Below are 26,384 nucleotides of genomic sequence, written 5' to 3' on the forward strand. Positions count from 1 at the left end.
AGAGAAAATACATCCCATCGACGTTTGAGACATGCAACAACGTACTTAGTCTTGTCACCTCCGTGGTCTTGCTCGAAATTGTGCTATCATAATTTCATTCTGCGTATTGACAGTAACAGTAACAGAAGGAATGACACGATAAAGAAATGCATCAATTGCCAGTTGGTATTTATTCAATTTAATTTTATTGTTTTGCTTTAGCAATTAATGCATTTCTCTATGGTGTCCTTCGTTCTATGTATATATACATGAATAATGATATATTTGTATGTGTGTTTTCTCGCAATGTTAAACCAAATAGGACTACATCAAAACACTTCGAATATCTTGAAATGCTTCCCTCCTCTTAATTTCAGGTAGGAAGCCACCATGGATGTGCTGAAAGGTTTGGGGATCCTTCTTCTTGTGACGTTTGCAAGGGGTGAGTTAAGCACTTTAAAGATGAGCATAGAGACGAATGTGTGCTGGAATGCATGTTTATGTGCATGTGTTTTATCAAAATGGTGATTGCCTTTTTTTAAATATAACGGCAGAAAATAGGACGATTTCTATTCAAGTTCTTACACGGTGTTGTTTACACTATCTTTAAACAGTGTCAAGCTTTGTCAGAAATTTTTCATGCGTCTTTTTGCCACTAAGGAATTATAAAGATATAGCCGAACTTATTTTTGCATTGCATTATCATATGTGACCGTGCATCACAAAACGAAAAAAAAAAAGTGGCACCCCTTGATTTCATTTAATATTAAGTGAGGACTCAAAAAAGGTGAAATTGGTCAACCAAGTCAATCTTGAGTTTTCCTATTTTCTGAAAGAGCTATCCTTTTTTTACATTATTCTTCAATTTGGGATCATAACATGAAAGGGAAAGTGTGTTTTCAGCAGTTTTTCTACAACCCATTTTTTTGGGGACAATAAAATGATCAGGTATATCTTAGAGTCCCATTTTCATTTCTTGAAATCATTTACACACTTTTCAATTTTAAGTCTAATAACTTTTGAAAGAATCAATCTACTATTTTGAAAGTTTGAATTAATCATGGACAGCATATGCTAATAGAACATGCTCAATTTCAACTTAATCTGATAATCCCGTCATTGTTGTTGCTCCAGTAATTTACTTTCTGTGTTTTGTCCCTTTCATTGCACAGCTAGCACGGCTTGGCAGACATTAGGCTCCTGAATAGACCCTGTACTTCAGAGTCTCTTTTCTCAGTTCACACTTTTCTAGAGTGCCAGAGTGTATGCTTTCTTTCTAGTATTTGAATGAGCTTGGAGAGTATATTTTCATTGCGTTATAGATAATTTTAAAGTTTAGAGTCTGCTCTTTTAAGAGTCTGCCCTCAAGTAAAAATCCATATCTGGAGACTTTTTATTGTTTTTTATGCAGGGTTACATATGCAAAATTCTTATTATTTTATAATTATGGTGCAATAGAAGTTGGAAACACGATTTGGACAGATGTAGCCCTATATGTAGGACCTCCCGGACATAGGCGTCTAATTTATGTTAAGTTTGTTAATTATTAAAATAATGATGTGTACATGTTTAACACCTAAGTCTAGATATAAAGTCATTTTGTCGCTTTTCGAAAAGCCATTAAGTTGTTGTTGTTTTTTGTGTGTGCATGTGTTTCATTGCCGATTTTTTTTTTTATTGCAAATATTCATTCGATGTGTTCATGAACCAAAACCAATTGATAATGATAAGTATGAGGAGTCATGTCGAAGACCACCGAAGCTTTAATGAAAATAACTTTTAAACAGATTGCCCGATTTTCTTCCAACTTTGGTGATGCGTTCTAAATTTTCTGCATTTCTTCAATGCACATATTATATACAGTGTACTTTGATTTTATGTTCACTTAATGAATTGAAAGGGGGGATGGGGGCTGAATAAATACTTTTTTAATGCTTTTTTTATGTTATTTTGACTAGATAAAGCATTTATAGAATGCAAAAGCTACCGAGTAATGCAGGTAACCTTTGTTGGCACCACGAACATAGGTCAAATAATGTCATGAATCTTTCCAGATTTTTTTTTGATGACTATAAAAGATGGTTCTTCTGTTATGGTGTGAAAAAAAAACAGGTCAATTATTCCCCCGTCTCGGAATGGAAGATGGTCGTCTGACCGATGCCCAGATCACCGCATCAAGCTGTTGGGCCGCCAATCATTGCACGGATCGTGCACGTCTGAATCAACCACAAGGTAAGCCGTGCTGCAGTCAAAAATTGTCTTGCTTCTATAACATAAGTTTAGAGGAAATCCACCTCAAGAATAAATAAACTTCCAAGAAAGAGAATTTTTTTTTCAGGGCAGAACGATACAAATGTGACGAAAAATTGGAAGAGAAATAAGGAAGATATTGTTATGACACTTTGATTTTTTTTTTCAAACATTCCATTTCTTGACCAGTCCTTATGAATATTCAAATGAGCGAATTAATGATGTGGTGCCAGGTAAAAATGGCAGAGGTAGAAATGGCAGGGGTAAAAATGGCAGAGGTAAAAATGGCAGGGGTAAAAATGGCAGAGGTAAAAATGGCAGGGGTAAAAATGGCAGGGGTAAAAATGGCAGGGGTAAAAATGGCAGGGGTAAAAATGGCAGAGGTAAAATGGCAGGGGTAAAAATGGCAGAGGTAAAAATGGCAGGGGTAAAAATGGCAAAGGTAAAAATGGCAGGGGTAACAATGGCAGAGGTAAAAATGGCAGGGGTAAAAATGGCAGAGGTAAAAATGGCAGGGGTAAAAATGGCAGAGGTAAAAATGGCAGAGGTAAAAATGGCAGAGGTAGAAATGGCAGAGGTAAAAATGGCAATGGTAAAAATGGCAGAGGTAAAAATGGCAGGGGTAAAAATGGCAGAGGTAAAAATGGCAGGGGTAAAAATGGCAGAGGTAAAAATGGCAGGGGTAAAAATGGCAGAGGTAAAAATGGCAGAGGTAAAAATGGCAGGGGTGAAATGGCAGAGGTAAAAATGGCAGGGGTAAAACTGGCAGCGGTAAAAATGGCAGAGGTAAATGATTATGTGGTAAAAATGTCAGAGGTAAAGTTGTCAGTGGTCGAAATGTCAGTGGTCAAAATGCTAGAGATAAAAATGCCACTGATGAAAATTTAGTCGTTGAAATGTGAGAGGACGAGGTAAAAGTGACAGAGATTTTATTTTTTCCCTTCATGTTTCTGACACCTTTCTCGCAATACGCGCTTTTCGTGCCTTCTTCTCCTGAAATAAAGCACGGGGGAGACCGGGGAGAAATGGGACACGGGGAGAAATATGGGACACTCATGTAACTTGAAAAACGCTCGGCCAGTCAACAATCCAATTATATCAGTAAAAAGATGAGCGTCGGTACACCTGAAAATGGACATATTAACCACTATACAGCTCTACAGGTATCTTGTCAGTAAAATATTAAACTCACTTTAGATCTGGTAGGTCCTACAGTATATTAATAAGTATTTTTAAAAGCGTGCAAACTTCTGAAAATAAAATTGCTTGATAACAGACATGCAGGTATGAAAAATGATATTATTGACACGGATCTTTTACTGTTTCCATTTGGTTTCCGTTACCACTAGGAGAAATTTCGAGATTTTTGTTTTTGCGCCATGTGATACTTGAACAATGTAATAAAATATTTTGCAAAAGCTTTTTTTTTTTGCGCCGTATCATACTTGAACAATGTAATAAGATATTTTGCAAGAGCTTACTTATGTCTGCCGATACATCTGCTGTAGTTTGTTTTTTTGCGTTTTGTATTTTTACTTCTACATTATGCCGTGATCAGGCCTTGTGAGATAAATAGGCTCCTACGAAACCTATATGTGAGAAAATAATATTGAACAGGTGAAAAATTAGCGGTTTGCTTCGACTATGTCTCCTTCACTTCTTTACACTAAACAGTTCAAGAAATGAAAAATAATGACAATATACTAGCCTGGACGTGAGCGGAATTCGTTTGTGTAAGAGTGTGTATGTGAGAGTATGTATCTGCGTATATGTTTATACCAAAAGTGGGTTCGTGTGTGTGTGTGTGTGTGTGTGTGTGTGTGTGTGTGGGTGTGTGATAACTTCACTGGGCGAAACAACGTAGGATTAAACTGTTTAAGGGCTTTGCAGCATTGTTGGAACCCCCTTATAATGATAGGTAATAATAATAATAATAATAATAATAATAATAGTAATGATAATAATAATGATAATAATGATAATACTGAATAATAAAATAATTTACCATAGGACTACTAGGCTCTTAGCTGGTTTATTATTTCTCTGCACACAGACAGATTACGCCACTGCACTTGAATCAAACCCAGAATGCTGAGAGTGCTCTAATCTCTTTAAATCTACCACCAGAGATAAGAAGTGTTACCAACTTAAAGGACTTCAAAATTATGCTTGACGCAATCAATGTAGAAGAGCTGGTCAAAAAGCTCACTTCAGAATTTAAAATTTTAAGAAATAAATCCGTTCACACCGGCTGCGCGGGATAACAGCCTTCAGGAGTGATTGCGCAGAACCCAACCAGAACCAGAACCAGAAAACATAATTCATTCAATATTCTTCAAACCTGCAATTTGGAATTGAAAATTCGATAAATACAGTTTGCTCTGGCTAGGCTATCATTCGAAACCTCTTCATACGTTTATATCTCACGAAATCGCTCTCATTATACTTGTGACATTGTACTTCTGCCATTTTTACCTCTGCCATTATTGCCTCTGCCGTTTTTACCTCTGCCATTTTTACCTCTGCCATTTTTACCTCTTCCATTTCTACCTCTGCCATTTTTACCCCTGCCATTTTTACCTCTGCCATTTTTACCCCTGCCATTTTTACCTCTGCCATTTTTACACCGAACCAATGATGTAACCTCACAATTTTTCATTTACGTATTATGTAATTCGGAGAAAATAGTTATTTCTAACCAATACAAGATTCGTATGGGAATATGCTTTTCCCTGTACTTTGCTAAAAATAACGATTTTCAGAATCTCATGTATAAAATACATGAAAAATTGTGAGTGCATGGCACCATGTATCATCACACTCAGTTGAGCATTCATTAGTACTGATCAGAAAAATGTTTTCCTATAAAAGAAGATAATTACATGAAATGTCAAAATGTCACGTCTTAACCATGCTGGAAAGAACACAGTGTCCAAAAGTGTGTTCACATTGTCGATTACATGTATGTGAAAACGCTCGAATTTAACAGTGTGAAGAATATTTCACAATGTGGTGTGGTTTTTCATGAGGTATTCACATTATAATGTTCTGTTTCACACTGTGAATCTTCACAATGTGTTCACACTGTTAAAATGCTCGAATTTAACATTGTGAAGAGAATCTGATTTCATACTGTGATCCATATTCTGTTTCACAATGTCGGACACTGTGTGCTTTCCAGCAGGGTTCCTCATTTCTTATCCGATTTATATATATATTTTTTAGAATGTTTGGTATAGCGACTTTCTTTCAGAGTTTATTCATTTTGGAGATGTATTTCCTCTTTAATTGCCACCTAAAAAAAAAAAAAAAAAAAAAAAAAGCCGTGTCTTAATTTTCACCGACATTGTCATTGTGATTTCTATTGCAATTGCTGTTATTGTTAGGCTCATATCTAATATCTAATGCGCTACTATTACCATAATTTAAATTATCTTGTCAACTCATGCGATAGGGTGTCACTCCTGTGGTGATGGTTCTGATAAGGTAATTAGAATACGCGATGTCTAACCCCATTTCAAATACGGGAAGGCTCGTCTGGCACACACGGGAAAGGGGTATCATATCTTTTTCTTCTTCTTTTTTTCTCCCGAAACTGTTGTCAAGGGGGAGGATACACCGGGGCCTGGAGTGCTAAGACCAATGATCAGAACCAGTTCATCCAGGTCGATCTGAGAACCTTGCATCTCGTCGCTGGGGTGCAGACTCAGGGAAGAAACGGCCTCGATCAGTGGGTTACGAGCTTTGCCGTTCAGTACAGTCTCGACGGCCTAACCTGGACTTCGGCATTAAATGGCATACAGATAACGTCCCAGGTGACATTGCATTCACACAGGATAAAGATGATTTTAAATCATGTTAAAGGAAAAGATGCTTTGTTTAATTTTGCATGCGAGAAAATGATTGAATAGTTCATTTCAATGGGTTCTAGTTAGACGTGAGACGGAATACTTCACTAGGCCTACTACTGAAAAGTAACAGTCGGGTTTTTTTTCTGATTTTATTGGAAGACTGTAGGTGGGTCATTTTAATGAGCGAATAAAGTCTTGTTATCATTAACCCTTATCATTAAGTGTTACTTCAACCAAGACATTATCTGCATAAAATATTGTAATTGTGTTCAATGCAAAAATTCTACTAGATGTTTTATTCCGTCATTGGGAATGTAGAAACGCAGGAAAATCGCACGCTTCGGGCAGCAATGCGCCTCGTTTCTACTTGCGGGAATACGCAACTTGACGTTTAATACATTACAGCCCTGATGTGCATGCGTATGTCTGTTTTATTTTGGTACCACTTGCATGTATTTTGATATCTCGCATTAAGCCTATATTCAAATAATGTCCTCCAAACAAGTGTGGGATTATTTTCTTCTGCTGTTCTCCTTGATTTTATTTTTTCAGACAATCTTTGATTTGTTGTTGTTGTTGTTTGTGTCTACAATGCACATGGATAACTTATTTTAAAACGGCCAAGTTATTATAATCACAGTAATGTATTCTTGCAGACGTTCACAGGAAATTCAAATCGTGACACGGTGGTAACCAATGACTTTGCAGAGCCAGTCATTGCTAGATTTGTTCGTTTCCTACCACTGACTTGGTCTGGTCACATCAGCATGCGGTTCGAGATCTTGGGTGAACCGTATTCGAGTAAGCACATTTTATACTTTTCACGTATTTTTTTCGCGTACGGCATTAATTGCCCTAACTAGAATTGTATTGCCCTCGTCTTGGACTCGGGCAATGCAATTCTAGTTCAGGCAATTAATGTCGTATCCCCTCAAGGCCGTGGACAGCTTCACCTGTGTAGAATTTATGGTTCTTCTTCTTCTTCTTTTTTGTCCTGCTTCCTTGGGCATCCAGTCATGCATTTTGATTTGAAACAGCTATGATATTGCCCTCGTTTAGTATGATTCTGTAATAATTTTTGACAATAATTATTCTTATCCTTTTTCCTAACTACTGTAAATTCTGAAACAGACGTCCAAGTATGGACACAAATACGGGTGTCAATAGGCGCATGTCATGCATGTCATAGACACACCTACAGTGTATTTCACGCACATTTTAGTTCATCGTTTAAATTTGAACCACTTCGTGACTATGGGCCTACTGTTTCGATATTCCGTCTGTATGTCTAAACTCCTTTGCCATTAAATTCTTGCAGAGGTCGAAGGTCCTGAGAAAGCACTGGGTATGGCAGATGGTGAAATTCCCGACAGCGCCATCACTGCTTCGAGTGAATACAACGCGAATCATGGACCAGCACGAGCTCGTGTGGACACTGTTGCTGGTAGCCTCACTTACGTCTTCCTTTCAATTTATGATTATTCTCCCACTATTTATTTCAGCCCTACCCGTCTCCACTGACGGATCGGGGATGGGGGAATTTCATATAATTAAGAGTTTAAAAATAATAAAAAATAAAATAAAATTATACATGAAACTGCACAATTTTCCAACATAAATATAAAACATTTCGGTAACATGGGAGGGGGCATCCCCTTCTACCCCTACCTCACCCGCTAAGCTCCTTCTCTTTGCCCCCCCCCCCCCCCCCCCCTTGTGCAATTTTGAAATATTCAACCTGGCATATCAACCGTTAATATGTAAGCATTGGACGCCCAGAAATGTAAAAACGTGCCATTTTGATGTGCAATATACAAATAAGAGTGTTTTACGCTTAAACTTCTTTGAGGCATAATCAGAAATAAACTCCCATGAAACGCGTCTTTAATTCAAAACACGGTTACGAAGTGAACCGACGTGATAATGTATGAAGACTAGAGTACTTTCAGAATGTTGATAACATTGATGATGGTGATGACTGTGGTAGCTAATTTATCACGAATTGCAGTAAGGGCAACTACAGTGATTATGTCATGTAAAAAAAAAGAATAACGGTAATGATGATCAGTATAAATGTTGATTGTTCAAATTATTAGTAGAGAATCATCTACTGAAAGATGACCGACGCCGCTAAAGGTATACTAAAGATATCGTGTCTTCAAGGGACTGTACAGTACTGGTTTAGGAGGGGATTCATGTTCTGAACATTCCTAAGTGAAATAATGAGAAACCTATTATGAAATATCAGAGAGCATGTAATTTCAAAAAGGATTCAACGTTTATTTGATGAAAATTGGTTTTCAAATGGCAGAGATGTCCAAAAAATTAATAATAATAAAAGACCACAGGCCACGCCTTTTATTAGGATCTCTTTGATTCACCTTATTTTTGGATATCTCAGTCATTTCAAATCCGATTTTCATCAGACAAACTTTTGATTCCCCTTAGAATCGCATGCTCTTTGACATCTCCATAAGTGGTTTCTGAATTTCTTGCAAAATGTTAAAAGCTAAATCCTCACCTCGACTAGAACTGTACACTCCCTTTAATAATAGCAAAATGAAAAGCTGGATTCCATTTGTCTCTGTTGATAAGCCGGCGTTGTTTCCTGATCTGATGTTTGAAAGTCGCTGTACTCGCAGTCCGGATTCGTGAAACCATAAGATTTGTTTTCCGTGCATTTTGTGGCGATAGATTTGGGAGATATCTGCCGTTTTTTTTTCCCCTTATGTATTGTTCTGATTTGTTACTTTTTTTAATATATTTGAATAAGTGTCCTTGCTCTTTTTTTTTTGTCTGTGTGTGTGCAACAGGTGGTGGAAAGACAGGTGCCTGGTCCGCCAAAGTCAATAATGTTAACCAATGGATCCAAGTGGACCTGAACAGGTTTTACTTGGTGACAGGCATCATCTCACAGGGTCGCCAGGATTACGATCAATGGGTAAGGACTTATACAGTTTCCTACAGCGAGGACGGAAATACTTTCACTCCTATCTTGGACTGCAATGGAGATGCAAAGGTAAGATTTTGGCCTTGTACATGTTACCTCTCTTTCCTGTCTCGTTTGATAGTTGGGGGGGGGGGGGGGGAGGGGGACTTTGATCTTAAGATACCTTGCGACACATTTGCTATTTGGAATGAGTACGTGTAACTTGTTTGTGACTCTGCCCACCACCTCATACTCTACATGGGTGTTTTCGTGTGTTTGTTTGTGTCTGTGTGTGTCTCTGTGTGTGCCCGCGTGTGTGTGCGCGTGTGTACCTGAGAGAGAGAGAGAGAGAGAGAGAGAGAGAGACGGAAATTATACTACCAATGTTGAACAGACTATAATAACAAGCAAAGTGTCGCTACTCATTGTTTTGAATGATTTCAGTATCAAGTTATTGCATGAAAATGACCGGCTTCACATTTTTCTTTTCTATTAGACATTTACAGCGAACACAGACCGCAACACCAAGGTAACAAATCGCTTTGCGAGATCGGTTCTGGCCCGATTTATCCGCATTCTCCCAGCAACTTGGAACAATCACATCAGCATGCGGTTTGAATTACTTGGCAAGGGCCCTGTCGGAGGTAATGAGTATAAGGACAGTTCATAAAACTGTAAGAAAACCGTACATTTGTACCACAGGGGATTTAGCAAAGAATGTTATATAATTGCAAATGCATATAGGTACTCTGAAAGTTAAGAGACTTCTTTCTTTCATACCAGTTTAAGCTACACATACGCACAGGTAATTTATGATCTGGTGTTCTCCCCCTTCGTCTAATACCCGTTTAATCTCGACGAGCATGGTCTGATCCCATTTCGTCTAAAACCAGTTTGTCTAGTAACAATTTAAATAGTCCATTTGCCACCTAGCCTCATTACTAGTTTGTCTACTTCAATACCAGATCCATTGCAGGGGCGGATCCAGGAATTCCGTAAAGGGGGGGGGGGGGGGGCGCAACTAATATTTCTGGCGCCACTTCAGGGCTTCATTTCATTTTTTGTTTCTTTTCATTTCTTTTATTTTTAACGATAAACAAGGGGGGGGGGGCGTGCGCCTCTTGCGCCCCCTTTGGATCCGCCACTGCATTTTCTAGTCTATTGCCATTTGGTCTATGAATACATTGTGTAAGCACATAATTCGTCTGACTCTAGCTCATTTTAATATTATCCACTTTGTTTAATTACTATTTTGTCTAGTTCTCCCTTTGGCTCCACCCCGAGGCTCAGGTTATATCTACTTCGGCAATTTATCAGTTACTAGAGCAGTAGTCTTCTTAGATAATAGTAAAGTAACCAGTTGGTCACGTTGACTATCTGTTTGTTAGTTTACCCGATGGATGTTTACCCGATGGATTTCAGAATTTGTGAGATTGCATTTTTTCAAACATGAGTGTTCTTCAGATCGTTAACGCGCGGAGTGCAAGTCACATGAAATATGATTATCTATAGAATTCTAGAATCTAGCAGCTGGATGCAGCTTGATATGCATTTCCATTGCCCATTTTCCTGAGCACGATTGCTGTACAACTTTAGAATACATGTAAGAGATAATACACTAAAAAAATCCGGGTCAGAACTGACCCAGAAAGGTTCGTTGGGGGTCACACCCCGTTCTGGTAAAAAATTGACTTATAATTTGGTCATGAAGACCTGGAAAGGGGTCACCCTGACCCAATTCATGACTCTGAATGGGGTCATATCTGACCCCATTCCTTTTCATTTCTGACTCGGAACTGAGTGTGTCCCCAATGGACCCTTTCCGGGTCAGTTGTGACCCGGATGTTTTTAGACTGTATACATGTCTAGATAGTAATTAAGTGAACCAGTAAGAAATGTGTGGAGTAAACATTACACCAACGAGGTCCTATACATTCTTGCTGAATTATACGTGCACTTTCAATCTTCCCTAGTAATAGCGCATGCAAATGTACAGTGAATCTATTCTACACATGACACATCACTTATTGGCGAGAATGATGTCTGATACTTCACGTCAACGTGATTTCACAGTGGACTTCGCTCTTCAGCTAAACAGGGAGAACGTAGAAAAGAATGCACAGAGTGACAACTTCTAGTCACCATGGAATATCTATTGATTTTGTGAAACTAAAATTTGATATGCCGAGGGTGAATGCCTTAACTCAAAATAGATCAGCTTTTAATCTTAGTCGTAAAAAAGAAAAGTTCATTCAGTAGCATTTTAGCAGTGAAGCTCTTGGAATTAAAGTACGTATAACTATGACATGAAATGCGAAATGTCGTCGTGGTCTGATCGTTATTATAATAATTATTATTATCTTTTTTTTTTTCCACCGTCGTGCTCGCAGGTCAACGCTTCGAACCCATCAAGCTCGGTATGGAAAGCGGAAGGATCACGGACGCCATGCTGTCTTCGAGTACATGCTACAATGCGAATCACTGTGTCAACAGAGCCAGACTTAACCAAGTTGCCAGTATGTACCCTGTCCCTACCTCACTCCTCATCTTTGCTTTTCTGATACCTTCGAGTATAGACCTACTTCGATCATTTACATTGTTTTCTGAAGATAAAAGGGGTGGTACAGTTTCGATTGAGATGGGGCTACCTGTTTCAAGCGTTTCTGATGATTTTTTGAGAAAGTGAGAAACCTCTTATAGATTATGAAAGAGCATAATAGAAATTATAATATTGTTAGAGGAAATCACATTTTTTTTGATGAAAATTGGTTTTGAAATGGCTGAGATACAATTCAATAGTAATATATGTGATCGAGACCCATCTTTCATTAGGATCGCTTTGTTTTACTTTTTTTTTTGGTATATCACAGTCGCTCCAAAACTAATTCTTATCATATAGATTTTGAAGTCCTCCTAGAATCGTATGCTCAGGAAAGTAGTTCTGTATGTATTTTGACAAAAAAGCAAAAGGCTATACCCTCACCTCAACCTAAATTGTACTATCACTTTAAGCAAGTAGGAAGGACATAAATCATTTCTTTCTTTCCATGCATGTATAGCATATCTTACTTGAATGGGAATGTAATAATTATTTTCTGTTTACCCACGGACAAACATAATGGTAAATTTCTGAAATTAAAACAATTCTGATAAATAATCATAATGTATTTAATGAAGCTTGTCCTTGTACAACTTGTCTGTTGTTGTTTTGTTTTTTGTTTTTTTTTTGTTTTGTTTTTTATTGGTTGGTTTATTTTTTTTTTTAGAGGGGGTGTTCCTCAATGAGAAAAGAAGACGAAGAAGAAGAAGAAATAATAAAACTTTATCTATTCTGATTTCACCTTGCAATCTGAATATCAGGTGGAGGGCAGACGGGAGCCTGGTCAGCGCAAATAAACGACCACGTCCAGTGGATCCAAGTCGATCTAGGTACCGACTATGAGCTCCACGGAGTTATTACTCAGGGTAGATCCGATCTTGACCAGTGGGTGATGAGCTACAAACTGCAGTACAGGCCGGACGGCGGGACAACTTTACTGGATGTTATCGGGGACAATACACAACCTCGGGTACGGCTGACTCCACTCTTTAAAGGACTTATGTAATGATACATATGTATACTTTCACGCTCATTTCGTAGCTGGACTTGAAAACGAGGTCTGCAGAAAAAAAAAAACAACAACCAAAAAAAAAAAAACAATCTATGTGAAAATGTACGGCTTGTCTTTTGACACGAGACGTTGATATACAACCAGTTTATGCCCCGCCCACAAAAATTAGCTCATCGGCATGATTGATACGGCTACGTCACCGCCAGAGCGCAAGACCAATTCCCCCATGGACAATGCAGTGAACAGGTTCAGAAGGGAATGTCATATTTTCATTAATTATTAAATTTTGATGACCGACAAAATGCATGACTACTTCCGGTTGGATATGATTTATAATCAGCCCCCTTCCCACTAAAAAAGAAAATAAAAAAATGTCAGAATTTCAAAAGAGTATATCAGAATTAAGTCTGTGACACACCATTCTCTTGATAAAGTCTTAATAGGCTTGCAAAACTTATAAAAGTCAAACAAAAACATGCAAATAGATATTATATAACTTCGAAAATTGTCGAAATGAGAGTAATATTGCGACTCCTTCTACGGAACAATCGGCTATGATATTCAAGGAATCTTCAGTCGGTACTAGCTGGGGTATACACAATGTAATATTTCTCTCTTCCAAGACTTTACCCGAGACTTAAAATTACAGGGTACCTACATATCTTATCCAAAAGTATCCTACGTATTAACCTTGCACTTGTGTTTGTTTGTTCCTACATTTTTTTTTTTTAATTCAGATATTTCCTGGAAACACCGACAGGAATAGTCTTGTTGTCAATACACTGTCAATGCCGGTTACTGCCCGCTACGTCCGAATTTTGCCATTCACCTGGTATGGCCACATTAGCATGCGGTTCGAGTTGCTTGGTGACGGGCCAATTAACGGTGAGATAAATGCTACGTATGTGAATTGGCGAATCCATTTTCTTTTTTTTGGGGGGGGGGGGAGTGGGGCGCAACTCCTGACATTTTCTGGAAAATAAAAGCAGTGCAAAGAAAAAAAAAATGAAAGGGTGCGCGTGTGCTTCAATCTCCCATACCCCCTTTTATTCATTTGCATTTTATCTTTTTTTTTTCTTATAGAAGCCATCTTTGTCAGCCAATATTTAGTAGCGGCACCAGAAAATTGCGCTGAAGTCTTTTTATTATCATTATTATTTGTGTGTGTGTGTTTGTGTGTTTGTCAGCCGATGAAATCCAGTTGATTAAACCCGAAAGTGGCACCACATGTATCTTTTGCGCTACCCCCTCCCCTTAAAATTCCTGGTTCAGCCACTGTGTGTGTCTGTGTGTCTGTGTTCGTGTGTATGTTTTATCCTGAAACTTGATACAACAGTCAGAATTAAAATTGTCGTAACAATGCAATGCGTATTATTGACATTTCACTTTGATTACCGCAGCATTGATCAAACTATGTCGTTACTGTAAGGTCTCAATTACCGTTAACTTTGTACAAATTTGCATGCATTATTTCTGTCACTGAAGAAAGTAAGATGTGTGTAATGTTAGTGTGAAAACCAAAGTGAAATAAAGATAATGGTAACCATTCATTCACTGCAAATGGAATTTTTATACGCTACTTGAGCAATGTATGATTATACTGCTTTGCTTTTCACAGTGATTAGATTTCACACGACGTCGGGCATTGCGTGCCCTTTAAGGTGCTTTACAATGCAGTTTTTGATGTCACTATATCATTAAACAAATGTCGGTTTAACGAAACGTTCGATTTTTCTCTTTAGAAACGAGGCGTTAAAGAGATGGTATAGTACGGGTTGAGATAAAGATTCAGCTTTGAACTTTTGGCGAGATAGTTAGAAATAACAGTATCAAATGCTACAGGTCAAACAATTTTAAGTGGAATTCACAATTTATTTTATTAAAAAAAATGCTTTAGAAATGGCTGAGATATCCTAGAACAAAATAAAGGAAAGCGAGCCTAAAAAAGGCGGGTCCCATTGTTTTAATGTGTGATTATGATTCCCTTTGTTTTGGATATCTCAGCCAATTCAAAAGCAATATCCATCGATTATTTAACTTTGAATCCCTCTTGAAATTATGTTTCTTTTTTTTCTTCATATTTCATAAGAGGTTTTTCATTATCTCACACACACACACAAAAGATCTTTGGAAACCTGAGTATCCCCTTCTTAACCAAAAACTACACCATGCATTGACAGCTGATGTTGTAGTTGGTGGAACTGCTATAATTCTAGAACTTAAAGACCTTTGTATTTGACCTTAAGAATTATTTTAAATATACGCACAGTGTATTAGACTTTGCCAGAAGTAAGAAATAAATGTGTTAGTCGAGCTGTTTTAATGACAAAGTATTGTAAGATTATCGCAAGATGAAAGTAAAGGCATTGTTTACAACCAACGAAAGAAAAAAAAAAAAAAAGAATACACGTGTGTAGGTCCATTGGAGATTTAATTATTTATGTGCCTATAGTGTAAACCCTCTGTGTGCAACATTATTCTGAGACAACAACATATACATGCTTTGGGAAAATAATGAAATTCTGTTTTTTCAAAGCCATGTAACTTTGATTTTTGTTAACCTGGACATGCAATGAGCAAAGTTGTAGAGAAAATGACAAGCTTTGCTTTGATGTAAAGTGTTTGACTTATCTATGATTTTCTTTCCTCAAATGACCAGTATCTGCATTATTGCAGAGGCATCACTTTCGCACAGAACACAAGTGACAGAAACTTCGGAACACCGCTTGATAGCCAATCGCCAACACAAAAAGCAAGCTACATGACTCCAACAGAAATGAAATTGCAAGAATTAATGCTTTCATTGTGTCGACGCATTTGGCGATTTATCGATCAGTTTGGGCGGGTTTGTGCGTTTGAGCAGAGTATGTACACCGTCGGGTATGCCAACGTGGCACATGTAGGTATTTTCTGTGAAAAGAATTCCAATATCAAAAACAATAATAATAATAAATCCAATTATTCTATATGTGTGATTTTCAAGGAATTCCTCCCGTTTCATTCAGTTTTGCGAAGATCGTAGTTTGTAAAAGTCAGCTTGATTTAGTTGGAAGTATATTTCGCCCTCAATTACCTGAAATCAATAGTGGTGCCAGTTGCGGCTAAACTCGGTATCGAAGACGGCCGGATCGCACTCACCAGCCTCTCGGCATCGTCCAGCTACGGTCGCAGCAATCATGACGTAGCTGGCTCTCGGCTAAACCAACCCCAAATCCCCGGCCGAGTGGGATCATGGTCAGCTCGGGTAAGCTGGTGTGAAATGATATGGCAACTACAATAACAATGTTACATATATTTCATTATGTCGATTAATGTTAATAAATGCATACAGCAAATAATATATAATGTACAATGTGTCGTATAAATGATGAATGCATTGGCATAATGAGTATATAGACTGAATGTATATACTTTTTACGAAGGCCTTGCATAGTCAAAAAAAAAAACACGCGTATTAGCTCCTCACGAAAACGTTTTAATTCACTTTAATGATTTATGTTTATGCACTATATGAGCGATTATAGTACAGTACACTCCGCGTAATCGGGTATCGCTTTTAAACGGGTACTCCGTTTAAATGGGTAGTAATTTCAAAATTAGTTCCAATGCACATTAAAATTACCTGATAATCGGGTTGCCTCTCCGCATAAATGGGTAAATAATTTTCTTCTTATCTAATTTTTACCAATATTTTATCGCAGATAAACACTTAAATAAGAAATCATGAATGTCAAATTTTCCACTGCTAATCGATTTCTCTACTTAATTTGCAAACAAGACCGATCATTTTGGGATTGATTTATCATGCAAACACATGTGTACCGACTTGCCACACGGAAACGAACATTACACATGTGGCTGGCACTCACAACTGCATAGACAGACAGAAGTTGATCACACTTGCGCTCCTCCCTTGAAGTTTGCAACGAAAAGCAGGCCATGCACCAGCTTCATAATTCTACTATTCCCCATGCAGTCACTTCTCGAAAAGTAACCCTACGTTCTACGTGAATATAATTGCACGCAAAAAGATGTGTTCATTTCGGAAAACGCCTGCGTGTTAGCGAGGAGTCTATAGTCAAACGACGAAGTTTTCTGAAGACGCATTTGTTCATAAAAGATTGTAAATTATTGCTCGTGACTGAGCAAGTGTTATTGGAAGGTATGTATAATGTGCCGTGCAAGCACGCTTGTTAAGCATACAGTGTAGGTGTTTGGTGCAGTGTAAAATGCATGTACATACACATTGTGTGTGTCAATTGTGAATGAGACGTGTTCTTCTGTTAATCGGGTACTCCGCTTAATCGGGTAAGAAAAGCTCTGCCCGAGCCTACCCGATTATGCGGAGAGTACTGTATTCGAATAAAATTTGCCATGAGAATTTCTCGTTAAAACTATTGGCAGAACTGACTCCAAAAGACCTTTTAACTGAAAAGCCCCAGCTTCTCAGTGAAACGTGGTATTTCTTTTCGGAGGCACCGAGGCGTAAATGGAGGGATGCATGGAGTTATGCGAAGAGATCGAGTTATGACTCGTGATGGATGCAATGTTGTAAAAGGATTCTATATACTGACCCTAAGAATCAGCGCGCGTCACGATGTCAGAACTTCTTCGTGATGTCACAATCGTTTTGTTAGAGATTATTACATCTCACAAAGTGAAACTTCGAAGCAGTGCGCGATATCAGAATTGCTTTGTCTTGTCGCAGTTGTTTTGATTGACATTGTTACTATTCACAGTGTGACGGTGCAAATCTGCGCACAATTTCAGAACTGCTTTGTGATATCATTCTGCAAATACACATGTAGCATAATATTTACGAAATGGCGTCAAAGAAGTAACGTCATTTTGCAAGGAGTACCCTAAGGAGTGTCAAACATGTCGACATTTAAACATAGCTGATATATGTATATTCACGCGACGCCCCTTCAACCAATCACAAGAGGATACATTTTTTTTATCCAAAATACAATTTCGATTTCATGTATTATTTGAATAATACTTTCTATCACTGAAAATGTACTGAAAAAAAAAATATTCTCCTGACATTGTAGGTAAATAATGCTGATCAGTGGATCCAAGTTGACCTTCGCTCTGCCTTTGAGGTGACGGGCGTGATCACGCAAGGGAGGCATGAATCATCAACGAACTTTAACCAGTGGGTGACGTCGTATAAAATATCTTACAGCATAGACGGCAAAGACTGGACTTTTGTGACTGATTGCAACGAAGACCAGGTCTAGTATTGTTCTTGTTTCTCTCTTTTTTTTCTTTTTTTTTTTTTTTTTTGGGGGGGGGGGGGGGAATATGTCTCTATCATCAGAAATCCCCACGGTAATGATGATACCGTTTCATGAATGAATGTATAGGTATGTGTGAAGTATTCTACGAAGGTTTCTGCCTATAATTTCTTTGGCTGATAAAGATGGAGTTATGGTCATTTAAGAATGAGGAGAGGACAAGTCCAAACGCAGTTTTTATGAGTGACATAAGAAATTCGGTCACTCTCAAATCAGTAAAACACGGATAATACGAATAAAAGCTTAAAGGAACGCTTCACCTCATATGCAATCTAATTTCAGGAGAGGTCATGCAAATAACACAGTCGAAGCTTAACCCCCCCCCCCAAAAAAAAAAAAGAGTTATGAAATTCGAACTTGATACGCATACAATCAATTGGCGTGTGTGTAATGAAAGATCAACTTTTTAAGACTAACCAACGTTAATTTCAAGACAACACATCTTTGAAAATGTAAGTAAGCAAATAATACACGAATAGTAGAAGACATAACAAAACAGTCCACAAATTGAAGGGACGTTTACTTTGCTTTTGGCAGGAGCATGGTATTTTATTTTCATCACTAGTATTACTCGAAATAGGTATAAACATGCTTGTATGGCTTATGGTGTATATCCATAAGCCTCCTTAGGTCAGTCGCCTTATGATGGGCGTGATTTTTATATTGAGGAACAGGCTAAACTGTAAAAAACTGAAGTAAACTTCATGATTTGTAGGTCTTCCAAGGCAACTACGACAGGAACAGTCCGGTACAAAACAGCATCAGCCCGCCAGTGACGGCACGATTTTTCCGGCTGCATCCGCAAACTTGGCACAATCACATTAGCATGAGGTGGGAGCTGGTTGGCGAGGGACCATTCACCTGTAAGAGCACTTTTTTTTTCTGCAGCTTTTGTTGTTTAAAGTAACATTGTTCTCGCTGTTGCTAAGAAAAAAAAATGCAAAGTTGAGAGAAGACTGCATGCCCTATATGTATTTTTGAAATATACTTTATTCACACGAATTCATTGTTCGGATTAACAAAACAAAACAACAAATTCCATAGTTTCTTTGTAATCTCTTTGCATAGACATAAGAATAACCTTAATATGAATAAGATACAGGTATGTATTTCAAACGTGTAAAGGCAAAACAGATAAACAGCATTTTCACGTTTTTATAGTAAGGCCGTCATCAGATAGGGAAAATATACTTCCAATTATACTGCACTCGTTACATAACAGGAAATGTTAAGATAACAAGAAATAATGCATTCTTAATCTCATAAACATAATATCGATATGAATTACTTCATCTACTTTTGCATTTAATCACTCCAGCTAGTCCTATTACATACATGTGTAAATATTTGTGACCCACTACAACAAAATCATCCTAAAGTCGGGTGAGGTCGATTATTTGAAAATGGCATGATATAATCCCCTAATTTTTCTGCTTTAAATTGATATATAACACATTTTATCAAAATAATCAGCTGCGGAGATATCGATGTTTAAAAGATAGCATGTCGAGACGTCTGGAAAATCACTGTTTCGAGAAAAGCGCCCTAAAAGTCATCCTTTCGACGCAATCGCAATCAAGGGACACGCAAGTCAGTTTTCACATCTGGACAATAGAAGGTAAGCCCTAGCAACCCCCGAAGAGTTCATTCAAGCACATGAGTGTCGGCGGTCTCCTCACCAACCAATCAGTGACCAGGATGTGAGAAGCGGCTGAGCATAGCGCACCCCGCCCGCACGCACCAGTCGACTGGGCAGTGTGCGAGCTTCACGCTTCGGTTAGCAGCAACCAACAAACTGACCAATGAGATCACTCTGGTCGTTGTTAGGGGCGGAACCTATCTGTGGCGCTCAATCCAAATTTTCGAACCAGTTTCTGCTTCGTTGAAACGCCAAAAAACATGGCTCAGAAAAACGCTATTTCTTTATATTTCCTTTCATCATTTTGCTTCAAAATTTCGACAGATGATAGAGACATGTTAGACTCCAAAAATATATCAAAATCAGAAAATCGTAAGTTTTGACCAATTTTAATGCTCTGACTTCAAGCTCGATTTTCACGGCTTCGACCATGCGCGACTTTAGGACCTTTTTGTTGTAGCGGGTCACATTTACACTTATATGGTATAACTATCAAAAGTGTATGTTCATAGTTATTTCTAAATTTCAATCTTCATATATCTATTCATTTATCTGAAGAAAAACAAGTTTTCACAACTGAAAAGATCTTCTAAGGTCGGTTGCAAGAACCCATATAAATGAATCGGTTGTGATCCCATTGTCACATGTGTGGGTACCATGTACGGGTTTTAACATCAATACTTGAGATTGCATCTTTTAACGTTAATTTGATATAGGAAGTCGCCTCCGTACACAAGGGAAGTCATCATTACAGTTTCTTTCTTTTTTTTCTTTTCTTTTTGCGTTATCTGTTTTATATCAATTAGTGGTTGAAGCGAGCAAAAAGCTAGGCGTGGAAGATTACCGGATCCCTGATACCGCGATGTCCGCCTCTACCGTTTTTGACGGTAACCACAACGCGGCACGCGGTCGCCTGAATCTTCCATTGCAAGGGGCCAGGAAGGGAGGCTGGTCCGCACAGATCAACGACCATTCCCAATACCTGCAGGTTAACCTGCGCGGCCTCTACCGAGTGACTGGGGTCATTACGCAGGGTCGAGCTGACGCAAACCAATGGGTGACGTCCTTTAAGGTCGAACACAGCTTGAATGGCCAAGACTGGACGGTGGTAAAGGATAACGGGTTGCCTCCCCAAGACAAGGTGCCTAGTTGCATTTATCGTCACACCCATTCCCTTATTCCTATCTCTCTCTCTCTCTCTCTCTCTCTCTCTCCATCTCGCGCTCACACACACACACACACACAGACACACACACACAATCAAACACTCTCTTTCTCGCTCTCTCGCTTTAGTATTTTTGTTATCATATTTCTGTATTTATTTGCCTTTTGCTCCATCTTGTATATAGTGCCGTAGGAGAGGACATTGAATTACCAGCTGCTTATTTTTGTTGTTGTTGCAGCTCCTGCGGTGAATTCCGTACTGAGAGGATGACATTTCGAGCAGAAATAACCCTATATATATGAAGTCCTGGAAATTGCAAACGTTGCAAAATTACATGAACTATTTACCCTGATTTTGTTTTTAAAGATATACTGCAGGTTTACCTCTCAGTTATTCTTTCAAGGCGGTGGAAATTCGCATTATAATTCAGGGTACGATTTTCGTAATGGGATGATCGACATTTTATCGCATCTTAGCAATTATGCACCAGAATTACTACTCATACCCACGATTCGTCATGCGCATTCGTACCGAGCGGAGACAAAGAAAAAGAGAAAGACATGGCTCAAATTTCGTCTTGTACGGTGAAAGACGAACATTTCCAATAATTTACAAAAAATCCTCGACCGTTCTTTTTACAGCAGAACATTTCGTGTCTTCTTAACATTTACATTTAATCGTTTGTATTCAGTTCTTTTTTTATTTCGATTTTCAATAAACTGAGATAGGTGAGTCTATACATTCCTGTAGGCATATTTAAATACAGAAATAGAAAGAACTAAAACAAACAAAATTAAACAATCCACTTTTTAAACATCATGACATAACTCTTTCTAAAGGTTTTTGATGGAAACAGCGATCGCACAACCGAGGTGACCAACCTATTTTCTCCGCCACTGACCGCACGTTTCGTGCGCTTCCGCCCTCACGAATGGCTAGGCCACATCAGCATGAGAGTTGAGCTTCTTGGAGCAGGTCCAGTCGCTGGTAAGGCCATTTAAAATTGGGACCCCCTAGGTCAACATCCACAGAAAGTTGCAGAATAGAATTCTCTGTCATAGACCAAAATAAGTCATTTTTTTTTGACGGACTCATGTTTTTTTTTTGTATTGTTGTTGTTGCTATTGTTTTAGTTTGCCTTTCCTGGAACCTGCCTGAAATAGCTGAAAGATTAATGTTTTTACGACCTAATCTCAGAAGTTGACGTTTTCAAATAAAACCGAATAAAACCTTTGTATCCTCTCTTTTTTCTGACATCCGCTGTTTTCACTACGAATAGAATACATATGATTTCAAATTTATTTTTCAGGACATGTCCAAGTTATCCTGATCATTGAACCGATCAAGATGGTCCAATATTAATAAGTTATGTAGAAATCCTCTTTTTTGAAACTAGAACAAAGGGCATTTTATTTTGGCCTTCTCTTCGTGGCTGTTCGAGCTGGGGAGTCACAGTTTGTTTTGTAATCTTTGTTTTGTGAAATAAAAAAAAATATTCAAAAAGTACAAGAGTATAATGCTAGAAGTAGCATGGAAGAAATCACTTGAATCGATTGTCTTTTATTTTTCTAAAAGATATTTTAAAGGACATAGTTCCTTTAGGTCTGGAGAGTAATGTCGTCTCCGACTCTCAGCTGTCTGCGTCAAGTGAATATAACACAGATCACGGGCCGAAAAGATGCCGCCTCAACCTGGCCCGTGTGGGGAATCTGAGAGGAGCGTGGTCGGCTCGTCATAACAATGTTAACCAGTGGATACAGGTAATTGATATTTAGTTTTGTAGTATGGCTCTGTGATTATGTACACTATGATGCACTTAAATTAAAATGAATTGCCTTGATTGTGTAACAAACGGTTTGGTAAGAAGTGTTTGCGAAATAATAGGAATGCTATCACGGCAACTTTTTTTTTTTTAAATACGGTCATTCTTCTTGTCAGCCTGAATCAAAAATTTTTAGAAGTTTTATTTTTTTTTTATTTTTTTTTGCACAATGATGCTAAAGTAAATTAATGACGATTTTATTGCAATGGCACCTGCAACAACAAAGATAAATACCTCAAATCAATACCAAAAAAAAAATGCAATAATGTGAAGTGAATGCAAAATTTACAGTAAATTTACAGTTGGTTTTGTTTTGTCTGGTCTTTGGTAATATTTGGTGTTTCCATTGAAGCCTTTTTGTTTTTATTTTTATTTTTTCCCCTCGTTTTCTGTGTATACGATTCTAGAACTATTGGTGTTAACGTGTATTAGAGACTATAGTCCAAAAAAGGATCAGACGCCTGGTAGTTTTACTATCATTGAATGCTATCAAACTTTTGTTTTGTGATTTCAAAAATGTATTTGTCATATACCCTGTGAAAAATCACGATGTTCTTCGATCTGATCAATAAAATCCAGAAATACAAAAAAAAAATACAGTAAAACAATGTCGTTAATTTGTTTTGCTTTTTGTTTTAAGATCATTTCCACAATATACCTAGCTTACCCTGCCCATCCTGATCAGATCACTTGTTGCTGAAATACCAACCGCACTCATAAAGCGAGTTGTTGGTAGACCACATGGATAATTAAATCTCAAACGCTCAAGCTGCATTCCAACTGAGTTTATATGCGTATTGTTTTGACTGACATTCTTTCTTTTTGCATTTACTGGTTGTCTCGTTTTCGATTTCATGTTAGTTGATTACTCATTGATTGTTATTTTCCAAATTGGTCTGTGTGTCAGTTTGTGTAATTTATGATCCTGCATCACAAAAGAAAAAGGTCGCCATAATAGTTAATACGGATTTTAAAAGAACATACTTCAATCCTTAAAATGGTATGTAACTCTATCCTAATAGCATAGGCTCTTCTGACTTATCTAAATATTGGAAATAAGGCACACACTCTAGAAAAGTTACTTGGGTCTATTCAAGCCCATAATTTTACCAAACGCGTGCTCTGTGCAATGAATGGGACCACAAAATACACAAAACACACACACACACACACACACACACACAAACACACAAACACACAAAAAAATATGTAAAACTCCATAGCAACAACAATGGAGAGATTTAATGTCATACTGAAAATATGCCCAATCTACTGATACATTCTGTTCACGACTATTCACTTTCAAAGCAGTAACAATATCCATTCAAAAGTTACAGGAGGTGAAGGTTTTTAAGAAAATAAGACACATAACGATATTCCTAATCACACTATTCTACAAAATAAAAAAAAAAGAATATACAAAAGTGTTTTAACTCGATTTTCTAATTGCTTTATAATATCAAACTCGATTTTGTAAATATAATTTCTTTTTAAAAAGATAAAAAAGTCGAGATTGACTACGTTGGTCCTTTTCACCTATTTTGATTTCTCCGGTACAATCAGGATGTCGTGCATGCGACTTTTGGTTGGTCATGTGATGCACGGTCACATCTTGCGAATATGCCAAATTAAAAAAAAAAAAATGAACTATGTGAGATAAATGCATGAAAACCTACCTGGATCATACATGACATTAGGAGTTCGACGGTCACACTTGAAAAATTATTACTTTCCCCCTCCTATCCCCCAATGCCCCACAGGTGGACTTCTTGACCCCCTACCGCGTCGTTGCCGTGGCTACTCAGGGACGCCAGGACGTCAGTCAGTGGGTACGAACCTACAAGGTGGCTTGCAGTTTGGATGGAACAACCTTTGACGTTGTTCAGGGCATCTGTACCAATCCCGGGGCAGACAGGGTGAGGATTTAAGGCATTATTTCCCATTTCCAGATAAAGCAAAAACCCAACTTCAGTGCTTCGAAATGCTCCAAGCAACCAATGTAAAAAAGATAATCAGCATGATCAGTATAATCAATCTTACGTATGTCAAATATACAAAATGTGAACAGTTATTATGATAAAATTGTTTCTAGACCAAACCGTCTACAGTTATTAGGTTTATTGAGAAAAATGTTGATATCTCCTCATATTCTAGGCTTTATTGCAATTTTATGAAAGCATGTTTTGTAATACAACTGCCTGCACATCATGCATCACATGTGATAAATGTGATTAACTATTTTTCTTTTTAATCAACGCTCCAAATGGTAAACCTTATATACCTCTTTACAACTGCTTACTGGTAGCAAGACATTGTCAGATTTTCGGGTTAAGTGTATGCAAGAATTTTTCGAAGAACACATCAGTAAAAAACAAAAAAAAATCCAAACAAAAATCAAGAAAATCTAACTTTGGTTGAGATAAATATCCGTCGTCGTTGGAAAAGAAAGCTCCGGACGTGACAGTGTACAGTAAATTCAAAGAGCAATTACCCTTCACGTATACTTTTTGGTTTTTAAAAGACATAACGAGAGACCACTCGATCTGTCCCTTTAACTCTCTGCATTTCAAGATGTCGATTGAGTATTCACTCTTCATCGCTAAATGATGCTTCGTTGAATTATCTTGATAAAGCTTTCTTACAGCATCCTAATATCATTACATTTCAAAGCATTGCTGCCTTGAAATCCAAATATTAAGGACAAATAAGTACAGTGAACTGCTATTGTACCAAACATATTCATAACATCTTTTTTTACGACGAAGCATAAACCATGGTCCCAAATTTATCATCCATACAATTGCCTTTCTTATACTTAATTATTCTGGTGTAACAAAGTTTTGTTGCATCATATCTTGAAATAATGGCTGACTGCTTTGATGAGGGCTATGGAAATGTCCATAACATGGTGAGCTGATTTTTTTCTAAATCTTTCCATTTTTCTTCTCGTGTTTACTTTGAAATTAAGATCTTCACAGGAAACTCGGATCGCGACACCATTGTGACCAACCAGCTTCCAGTACCCGTCATCTGTCAGTACGTGCGCATTTTGCCTTTGACCTGGAATGGCCACATCAGCATGCGCATGGAACTGTACGGAGAAGGTCCAGTGGACGGTTAGTACAAAGACTGGGATAGCGCAATACTTTCAAGAAACATAGCAAACAAAAGTTGCCAAGAGTTTTTTCATACTAGATTTTGGCTAGGATATGTCACTATAATGTGGCTGTCTATATTCTCAATCTGGTGAAAACAAAACGGTTTCTATATGTGACTGCCCAAGTCAGAAACTCACAAAAAAAAGTTGTCCGAAATGAATTAACGCATTTTTACATACTTTACAGAATGAGCTCTCGGCTTTAACTCTATAAAAATCGAACCATTTCGCGTTTAAAACGCATTCAACGCATTAAAACGCATGTAACCCATTCAAAACGTGACTGAAGAGTTAGGGGCGTGATTTCATAGAAAAGTAGGAGAAAAGAGGATTTAGATATTAAGATCTCACACTCGAGCTGTGCAAATGTTTCATTGAAAACATGAAGAGTTTGTTCGCAAAAACCGATAAGGCCATTTTTGAAGATTTTGAAATATGATCTCTGTCATAAAGTACAAAATAGTACCTTTTAAATGATGTTGGTCACTACATATAAAGGTACATTTTTGAAGTTATGGTCAAAAGAAGCAAAAATTTTCTTGTTATTCTTTTCATTTTTCTTGACCTTTAATCGCAAATATCTCCATTTGGCAAATATGGACTTATCGGTTTTTGCGAACATACTCTTCACATTATCTTTATAAAGTGAAATAAGAGTGTGTCCGATAAAAAAAAGTTCAC

The 26,384-nt window shown here is 37.7% G+C and overlaps 1 protein-coding gene across 1 annotated transcript; it reads left to right on the forward strand.

Annotated features, from left to right (window-relative positions):
• The first annotated feature begins 363 nt into the window (after positions 1-363).
• Positions 364-25,667, forward strand: LOC139727702 (uncharacterized). The gene is made up of 18 exons (XM_071638682.1): positions 364-421; positions 2,092-2,211; positions 5,836-6,044; positions 6,737-6,881; positions 7,399-7,524; positions 8,894-9,099; positions 9,506-9,653; positions 11,400-11,525; positions 12,370-12,578; positions 13,358-13,505; positions 15,707-15,864; positions 17,675-17,857; positions 18,636-18,783; positions 20,366-20,700; positions 21,564-21,711; positions 22,300-22,484; positions 24,307-24,462; positions 25,515-25,667. Exons 1-18 carry the CDS (start codon positions 370-372, stop codon positions 25,665-25,667), a joined length of 2,955 nt encoding a protein of 984 aa, XP_071494783.1. The 5' UTR covers positions 364-369.
• Positions 25,668-26,384: the final 717 nt, after the last annotated feature.

The sequence above is a fragment of the Diadema antillarum genome, unplaced genomic scaffold, assembly GCF_040938485.1.
Source record: "Diadema antillarum isolate AM-2024a unplaced genomic scaffold, OU_Dant_1.0 seq00000143_RagTag, whole genome shotgun sequence".
NCBI lineage: Eukaryota > Metazoa > Echinodermata > Echinoidea > Diadematoida > Diadematidae > Diadema > Diadema antillarum.